This window comes from Micromys minutus, assembly GCF_963924665.1.
Source record: "Micromys minutus genome assembly, chromosome: 10".
NCBI lineage: Eukaryota > Metazoa > Chordata > Mammalia > Rodentia > Muridae > Micromys > Micromys minutus.
Genome location: NC_137979.1, coordinates 25,165,211 through 25,175,624, shown reverse-complemented (window position 1 = coordinate 25,175,624; position 10,414 = coordinate 25,165,211). Strand labels below are relative to the sequence as shown.

General features: G+C 36.6%; 1 protein-coding gene across 1 annotated transcript; it reads left to right on the top strand.

Moving 5' to 3' along the window:
• Positions 1–4,952: 4,952 nt before the first annotated feature.
• On the top strand, positions 4,953–5,891 carry LOC308426166 (olfactory receptor 1500-like; the record flags this gene model as incomplete). Its single annotated transcript, XM_080923925.1, has 1 exon — positions 4,953–5,891. The coding sequence occupies one exon, from the start codon at positions 4,953–4,955 to the stop codon at positions 5,889–5,891; it is 939 nt and encodes a 312-aa protein (XP_080780051.1).
• Positions 5,892–10,414: the final 4,523 nt, after the last annotated feature.

Sequence of the window (10,414 nt, the reverse complement as noted above, 5' to 3'; positions counted from 1 at the left end):
GGTTTCTCGGGAGTGCTGTTACTTCTAACTTCACAGGTGAGACCTATACTTTTGCCCCAGTAACTGGCCAAAGAGAAATGCGCCAGAAAACTTCAGGGCACTGGAACTGTGGAGTAACTGGGGACAGAATTCTTCCAGTCTACATATGTATCCTGGAGTTAACCCTGTGCGACTGATCTTCATATCCAAATCCTGCCAGGAGAGAGCTGGTCTGTCAGGAGTGCTGTCACTCCTAAGGATATGGAGAAAGAGGACCACTGCTTTATTGTTGGTGGTATTGCAAGTGGGTACAACCACTCTGGAAATCAGTCTGGCAGTTCCTTATAAAATTGAATATAGTACTACCTTAGGACCCAGCTATACCACTCCTGGGCATGCACCCAAAAGATGCTCCAACATATAACAAAGACACATGCTCTACTATATTCATGTCCACCTTATTTATAATAGCCAGAAGCTGGAAAGAGCCCTGATGTCCTTAACAGAGGAATGGATAGAGAAAATGTTGTACATTTAAACAATGGAGTACTACTCATCTGTTAAAAACAATGACTTTCTGAAATTCTTAGGCTAATGGATGGAAACAGAAAGTATCTTCCTGAGTGATGAAACCCAGTTATAGAAGAACAAATATGGTATTCACTCACTTTTAAGTGGATATTAGCCCAAAGGCAGAGAATACAATTCACAGACCACATGGAACTCAAGAAGAGGGAAGAACAACATATAGATGCATTAGTCCTTCTTGGAAGGGGGAACAAAATACTCACAGGAGGAAATACAGAATCAAAGCATGGAGCAGAGTCTAAAGGAAAGGCCATCCAGAGACTGCCTCATCTGGGGATTAATCCATATCCAGTTCTAAAATCAGACACTTTTGTGAATGTCAAGAAGTGCTCACAGAAGCCTGAAACTGCTGTCTCCTGGGAGTCTTTGCCAGAGCCTTACAAATAGAGGCAGACACTCACAGCCAAACATTGGACTGAATATGTGATCCTCTATAGAGGAATTAGAGAAAGTACTGACGGTGTTCAAGGGGTTTTCATTCTCACAGGAAGGACAATATTTACCCATCAGACTCCCAAGAGCTCCCAGGTGTTATGATGGCAGGCTTAAGACAAGGTCTGTGATTAGACAGTGACAAAGTAAAGTAGGAACAGAGTTTTGGAAGGGGGAGAGAATCCAAGAAAAGGAAAGTATGCAAGATGGAGGAGGATAAATAGTATCACTCTCCATTTGACTTTAATTAGCCACATGTTGCTATGAATATCTTATAAGGAATAGATTATCATAGGACAGTTTGTCTTATCTTGGTGGGCAGATTATATTTTATCAATTGGATCAGAAGTTATTGTGTGGACATTTTGTGGAGATAAATTACTGATATAAATCTGATTGTTAAACTCCAAGTTTATGGAGTTTTGATTTGGTTGTGCTGGTGTGGGTTTTGATAGTGACCACACTTGGTGCTTGCTGGGAATGTGAGCATAGCTCAGCAGCAGAGAACCTAGAAGGTGGCTATCACCGGGACCAGAGAGTAGCTGGGGGTTGGGTGATGTGGTGCCACTGGAACGGGCCAAGATGAATTTACCCTGCTGATGCCATATGGCTCTAACGATGCTGCCTAAAGTGAAGGTTGCTTTTTTTCCCTAATATTTACTGCAACACAGAGGGACTAAATCACCTACCAAAGAGTACACATGGAATGACCCATGGCTTCTAGCTTCAAATAGAGCATATGAGGGCATTGTTGGCATCAGTGGGAGGAGAGGCGCTTGGTCCTGTGAAGGCTTGATGCCCTAGTGTAGGGGAATGCCAGAGCAGGGATGTGGGAATTGGTGGGTGGGTGGGTGACCTTGCAGTCAGAGATATGCTTGCCTCAGTCTCTTGAAATAACAGGCATCTACTGCCTTGACTAGGCCTAAGACTTTTATGGACACTATTTCTCAAGATGTCCATGACAAGATTCGGGTCAGAAACTTGTGACTTTCAGCCTGAAGATCAGGATCACAGGTGTGTGTGACCTCCAATTCTGGATTGTTGTTCATTCCATATATAGTCAAGATAACAACCATGAATAACCATTAAACCCTAGGAATGAGAGATTTCAAGAGTCTGGTTCTTGGTTCCCAAGCTATGTTTTGATACGTGTTTCATCTTTCAGTGGACTTTACACCAAATGAAGTTGGTTACTCTTATAAATTCTGTGTTACTTATGCCCTAACAATATTCCAGGGAGAATGGATTATTGGTCAAAAGTTTTTTGGCTGGGTTTGGATTTATCTCTCTCATTTGGTAACCAGCAGAGTGTCTCCTATACAAAACACACTAGAGAGTAGGGATGATTTAGGCCATGATTATCATGGTGAGATGTATTGCATTATGAAGCCATATTTTGTGGTAGAGGGGCCATGAGTTGTATATATTAGTCTGAAGGCAGGATGTCAATGCAGAGACTGTTTTCTGCAGGCAGCCATGAGGAGTCAATTCTACACTGAGCATAACATAGCTTCAACATATATATGAGACCTCAAATCCTGTCTCCACAATGACATATTACTTCTAACAGTACCACACCTCCTATTAGTGCCACTCTGTATAATAAACACATTCCAACACAGGAATCAGCAGGGTGGAGGTTATACCTATTCAAACTGCCAAAATCACATAACCAAATATATAGTTTAGTTACTTTTTTGTTCTTTGTTTTGCCATGATAAATATGTGTAATTTCCAAGACTTAAAAATTTATTTAATTTGATAAATAGAAAAAAACAACTATCAAATTTTTTGGGAAAACAGCAAAACTAGAATTTGGGGGGACATCATTGCCAGAGAATACAAACACTGGAAAAGAAACAAAATCTAAATTTAATTGTATTAGGAACCTTGAGAAAGACAATTGCCTTAAAGTTAAAGAAGCAGCAAAAATAAACACACACTCACATACACACACACACACACACTCTCTCTCTCTCTCTCACAGAGAGAGAGAGAGAGAGAGAGAGAGAGAGAGAGAGAGAGAGAGAGAGAGAGAGAGAGAGAGAGAGAGAGAGTAAGCCAGTTGAAATTGAAAGCAAGTATCAAAAGAGTTAAAAAAGAAACACCAAAATGGTGATTTATAAGGAGTAATAAGTAATCCATTAGTTATGCTTAAAATGAAGAAAGTCTGTGTAATTCACAAGGCCAAGAAATAAAAGAAGAGGCCTGCTATACATGCCAAAAATTTTTAGAGCATAATGAAAAAATGCCCTGAACAACTTTTTTTTTCTCATAAATTGATAACCTAGCTCAAAACAGCATTTACAATACTTCAATGGTGTTTTAATATCTTGGCCTTAGTTCACTAAAACCTAGGCTAGATTACAAATGAATCCTGTCCATTTAATAAAGAGTCAAAAGGCTAATTATGCATTTGATTTTTACTTTATTTATACCTTTCCACTAAGTACATTAAGGAGCGATCAGTGACTTTCATCTGCCCCTACCTCAGGGTTTTGAAAATTGGTCCTATGTAGATACTGGCTAATTGCACAAAACCAGGGTCCCTCAGGGATTTAGAGACCCTTGGGTCCATAGATGGCTAGAAGAGGACATTTAAGAAGATGCTGACTTCAATGGATGTTCTTTCCTGTTCTTACAATGATTTAAAGTGGCAGGGTCTAGAGCAGGAACCATAGTATACCTCCAGTCAACCTAGATAAAGTATAAGGAGGAACCTTACTGTCTTCCAGACCACAGATCTTGCACTTCCAGTTTTATGAGAGCATCACTGACAGATTTCAGGTATGACATTATTCTTTGCCACTTTTATACTTTGCAATACTTTGAAATATTTTAGAATTAACTTGTTCCACAGTTACATTAATAATAATTCTGTTAATGATAAGCTTTATTACATTTACTTACCAAGCATTTAAAAAAAAGTCAACCTAATAACCCTTTAGAGTTTGGGCAATGCTGGAGTGCTTATGTCTTCTTGTAGTAAGTCTCTAGTTTAGATAGATTAGTAAATATCAAAGAGATATTTCATAAAAAGAGGTCAAACATCTACAACCTCAAGTTGTGTGTGTGTGCTCATTACTGCAACCCATGGACAAGAGTAGGACACATTATCTGAGTGTCCATTTATAAAATTATTAGCATGAAAACCCGAGTCAGTGTGTGCAGAGAATTCCAGTTGAGCTGATTATATGATAAGTGCTAGAATTATTTCCATAGACAGTATTCTCTGTTATTCAGGGAAAAATTGTGAGTTTTACAATTGAAGAAGTAAAGTCCATTCAGTCCACACAGCAACCATCATAAGTGATCTTTGCTTTGTAATCTCTTCATGTAAGCCTACATGAAACAAGGGTCCCACTCATTCACAGACCATAAGTAACTCTGAGATGTGCACAATTTATATTATACTTAGGTTTTTTTTTTGTTTTGTTTTGTTTTCTATTACCTGCTCACATGAAGCTTGTCACATTATGAAAGGTCAGAGTTACTTCACTCTGATGTAATATTCATAAATAATTTAAATATTAATAAATATTAAAATATCTCCATAGAAATACTTTTAACTCTAATTTGACCAAAATTGATTTTAAGACTTAGACAAGTAGAAAAAAAAACCTCTCTTGATAGTAATCGATAACTGAACATGAAACTTAGGGAGGGATTAATATTAACTGAAACTGCATAAAATGTTCATTGTATTTATTTTCCTACATCGTTATCAGCAGAATCATATGAATATGGATATGAATATCATATAAATATGGATATAGCAGATTCAGATAAAGCATAAATTATTAGTCATTAGTATTATTAAAAAGAGCATTGTTCTTTGTACTTGTGAATACATTTAATAAATACATAATTGAATCTCTGCAGCTAATCATAGTATAAAGACTTTAGGTTAAAATAGGAAATGTAACTTTCTTTTTCTTAAAGTCATTGGAGGCATGACAGGAAACAACCGAACTTTGATTTTGGAATTTCTCCTCCTGGGTCTGTCCATCCCATCAGAGTATCATCTCCTGTTCTATTCCCTGTTTCTGGCCATGTACCTCACCACTGTCCTGGGAAACCTGCTAATCATTCTCCTTGTTCGACTGGACTCCCATCTCCACACACCCATGTACTTGTTTCTCAGCAACTTGTCCTTCTCTGACCTCTGCTTTTCCTCTGTCACAATGCCCAAATTGCTCCATAACGTGTGGAGTCAGGACACATCCATCTCCTATGCAGGCTGCCTGACACAGCTGTACTTCTTTATGGTTTTTGGGGACATGGAGAACTTCCTTCTTGTGGTTATGGCCTATGACCGTTATGTGGCCATCTGCTTTCCTTTGCATTACACCAGCATCATGAGCACCAAGTTCTGTGCTTCACTAGTGCTACTGCTGTGGATGCTGACAATATCCCATGCCCTGCTGCATACCCTGCTCATGGCTAGACTGTCTTTTTGTGATAAGAATGTGATTCTTCATTTTTTCTGTGAAATTTCTTCTCTTCTGAAGTTGTCCTGTTCAGACACTTATGTTAATGAGTTGATGGTATTTATCATGGGCGGGCTCACCAGTATTATTCCATTCCTACTTATTGTTACGTCCTATGTAAGGATTTTCTTCTCCATTTTCAAGTTTCCATCTACCCAGGGCATCCACAAGGTCTTTTCCACCTGTGGTTCCCATCTGTCTGTGGTGACCTTGTTTTATGGGACAATTATTGGTGTCTACTTATGTCCATCAGGAAATAATTCTACTGTGAAGGAGACTGTCATGGCCATGATGTACACAGTGGTGACCTCCATGCTGAACCCCTTCATCTACAGCCTGAGGAACAGAGACATAAAGAGGGCCCTAAGAAGAGTTATCTGCAGTAAGAAAATTTCTCTGTAATGGTAGTACATTGGATTCTTATCTAATTTTATGTAATAATTGTATTGATATTAACATTTTATATCAGATATTGACTTTCATCATAGAACATACAAGGAAGTTAATGTTGCATAATGGTTCAATACATGAAAAAGAAGAGGTTTGTTGCAGTAGTTGGAGTAGGAAAGATTGTTTTTGATATCTGTCTACAATGTCCTCCTTACCTTGCATAAAAAATCCTGGAACTGTGCAGTGGATGAGTACTGTGTAATATGATCTGTGTTACCATATGTTACTGCAAAGTTGTATCGTGGTACTATAATTTCTGTGTTCATAGACATATCAATTGAAATCATTTAATTAATGGATTTATGACACTGGATTTTAATGAAATATCTTCACTAGCCAGCTTCTTCCTAGTCTTTCCTACAGGTTTTCTCATACTGATTTTGACATTATACTTTTCTCTTAGCTCTCCATATTCTTTCTCCCCATGTTATATTTTCTGAGTCGTCTTGACCATGAAGAAATTTGTTAGAATCATTTTGTACAATTTTCATTTAATTTTGTCTTAATTTGGAAGGAACTGATTTGTAACTAGGGCCCATTCAATTTATTTTTCTAAGATGAGGGAAAGAAGAAAGCAAGAAAGATAGAAGTTGGTAATGTCTCATGTGTATCCATAGTTTACTTTGTAAACCCTTCATTTCCAGTGTATAGCTTATTCTTTACCCTTGTGACAATCTCAGAGAGTTAGAGAGATTTCTGTTTCATAGACTGAAGCTTCCGAGGCTAAACTGCTTCTCATCTCACATGAAGGAGCAATGTGTGAATGTGTGTGAGACAATAGAGTGATTCCAGTTTTTTTGTCTCATTACTGTAGAAAGAAGAGTTTTCTATTAAAATTTTTTGAGACTATGTCATAGAATAACCTTGGTGCATTCATTTCCTCAGTTGTCCTTGGTAGTTGATGACCAACAAATCCAGTTGTTTATACATTAGTGACCACTAACATCTGCCACTACATCTTTATGTGAAGCCAGTCCTGCCACTAAAGGCTTCTCTCTGCCTGGGGAACATACTCATCTGTGTATAATCATCAATAGAAATAGACACAACTTGAGCTCTTCTGTTTCCACAGTCATCTTTTTGTCCTTTATCCTGTTTCTTGAATTATGATATCATTTCCTACCGATCAATCTACTCCTCTGTGCTTACACACCCACACACGTGTGCGTGCGCACATACACACACGATTACAAAACTGGATAATAGCTCATAGATTTTGACTTTTACCTTTTTATTAAATATTGTTTTATAATATTTAGTATTGTAGCTTTTACATGGTTAAGATTGTACCTGCTGTTCTCATATCTATACTAGGAAATCTCATTGTCACAGTAAAATAGAATTATCAGGGACATGACAGAAAAATGTAAATTATCTGTTTCCTGCTCATGTGTGAAAAAACAAAGTGTAAATGACATCAATAAATCCTATATTCAATAGTAATAACATTATGTATAATAGCTATATAATGGAAACAATTGCTCCACTGAGCAATACAAATAGCACAGTGCAAAAATATAGCCTTGAACATCTGTATATTTAAAGATTATCAAAAGGTTAACTTACACATAAAAACATAAAATTGTATTAACACAATGGGATGTGATGAATACCATATGTAATGTTGAAGATGGACTATGAGGGAATGAAAGTGGTTTAGAGAAGAAGAGGTAAGGAACAAAAGAATTTAACAGGAAAATTGAACAAAAATATTAAAAATCAAGTGAGGTATGATAATACACCTTGATCCCAGCACACATGCAGCCCAGGCAGAGTCATCATCATAATGTGGGGCCATCCCAGCTGCACAGTATAACCCTGTAAAATCAGCTTCACTGCACAATGAAACCATATGAAGTTAGCCTTGCTTGCTGCACAGGGTAAACTGAGAGGTCAGCCTGAGGTAAAGAGTGAGACACTTTGTGGGATGGAACTCCCAAATGGGCCTGTGGAATATCGAGTATAAAATTACCATATGAATGAGAAATTATTCACCAGGACACATAGCTACAACAATTTGTAGGATTCAAATAATTGGTTTGGTTTTTAATTATTTATGCAAATACAATTTATAATAGTCACAAATAGAATGATCAACCAAAGGATGATCAGAGAAGTAAAACATATTATACTCATACAGTGAAAATTTATTTAACAACAAAAATGAATGAATTGTTGGTGTGTGCAACTGTGTAGGTTAATTTACATACAAGGCAAATGTAAAGAGCAGATATTTCATAGTGAAATTTCATCCAAGAGTCATGAACTTCTGTACAATTATGTTTTTACCACTGGTTAATACAGAGAGATAGAAATGTTCAATGGTTGAAAATAAGTGACTATGATATATATCCATAGATAGGATCTTGTCTGTATCATCCCTCCACCACAGCTCAGGGAGCATTATGGAGAAAGTGGTACATAAATTGGACTATCAGAGGATAGGGACAAGGACTGTGAGAAGCTGGATTCTGATGCTGATAAAGCTGTTGCAAACAGAAACTTATTGAGGCAGTGTTCACTTGAACAAAACTTGTTCAAGACCAAGTCAGTTAAAATGTCCAGTTTGATCAATTGCAACTGAGTTTACAGCCTACTCCTAGATGAAGAGCAATTGGTAACTGATAATTGAAGAGAGAGAAATCATTCTCATTATTCAGTATTGAGCCCTGAGATAAGCTATGCCATACAAAGTGTTCAGTCCTAGATGCACATACATTCAGGGAATGCTAAGTGAGCTCAGTGAGTTGTATTTATATCTGGGTTTGCTTATGTGTAAGTGTAACAACAAAGATTAAAAAAGAGGAAGCTGTGGATTTGGAAGAGGTGACAGATATAGAAGGAGTATGTGAGAGGAACAGGAGAGAAGAAGTGATGTAATTGTTCTTTACATTCTAAAATAACCTAGCATGGAATTAGGAGGGGATCCTAATGCTGCACTCCCAGTGGAGGAGTTCTTGGAGGTTGACAGCTTCTTGGAGAGAGAGTCGGTTTTTCTCTGGAGAGGGATGGACATTTCATGTTTCACATATACTACTTGATAACCCCACAGCCTTTTGTATATGGGTAACTCTAATTGTACTTTGGACTATAAAATAATGTTAATAATAATTATTAATTAATAATAAGGATAATAGCCTTAGTCTATAAGAGAGGTGTACAGGGAAGAAGGACAAAAGATTTGGAGAAAATGTACTGAGAAACATATGGTGAAGATGGATGGTATACATCTAAAAAGTTTGAAATTCATAAAAGTGGATAATTTTAGAAAACATTAAATTTTCACAAAACTCAGAATCTTTAAATTTTTGAGGTTCTATAACTGTGTGCATATATATATATGCAATGTACACATAAGGTATATGCAATATATAAGAATATTCATATGTGATACGGATATAATTTATATGTAAATATATGTATATACTTATATATAACTTATTTTATATACATTATATGAGACAGATTGTATCTAGGAATGGCCAGAGCAAACATGTGAATTTTCTGGACAGGGCTCACCATTTAATAAGGCCATGATGGACCTATTTTGAAGAGACACATTACCAGAGATTTTGACTCAGACTTTATTTTTGATGCTAATATGCCTTTCTTGCTACTATTAAATAATCCAATGATTCCTGGACATGAGTCTACCTATTGGGTTAATTACCTGCAGATCAACATGAAGATGAACTTTCAAGAATTAATGTTGTTTAGATGAATTAATGACATTATAGAATTTCTGATTTGATTCAAATAATTTTAGGAAGAATGTTTAAGGAGATGGTGTTAGTTATTCCACCCCAACCCCAGTATAATAAAGTTAGAATCAAGAATAGAACATCCCTTCCACATAGAATATTAAGTAAAGGCTGCATAATAAGTAATACCACGAGCTTTCATAATTACATTAAGAAGAGAAATAGATTTGGAACAAATTTGTGATCAAGGAAAAACCTTCATCCCATATCCCGCCCAAGAATAAAGACTCAGGTGTGTACTTATCAATCAGGATATCAATACTTGGGCCTTCCTTCTTGTTAAGCTTTCTATGGTTTGTGAGTTGTTTCATGGGTATTATAAACTTTTTGGCTAATATCCACTTATCATTCAGTAGACACCAAGCATGCCATTTTAGATCTGGGTTACCTCACTCAGGATAATATTTCGTAGTTCCATTCATTTACCTGAAAATTTATGGTGTCCTTATTTTTTTAACTTGTGTTTTTACTCATTAACTTTAGAATTTTTATTGAACACCCCATCTCTTTCCCATGTCTTATGAGTCTGATGAGGAAGGTGTTATTGCAGCTAGTTATTTGTGAGGACTGTGGTCTTCAGAACCTGAAATAGATCTGATAACCTTTCTGGAATAAACCCCTTGTGTCCAGCTCTTTTTTGAGAGCATATAAATAAAGGACCAAAATACAGACTTACAAAGTTCCAATTTCAGATTTTCCCCATTTTTTATTGGA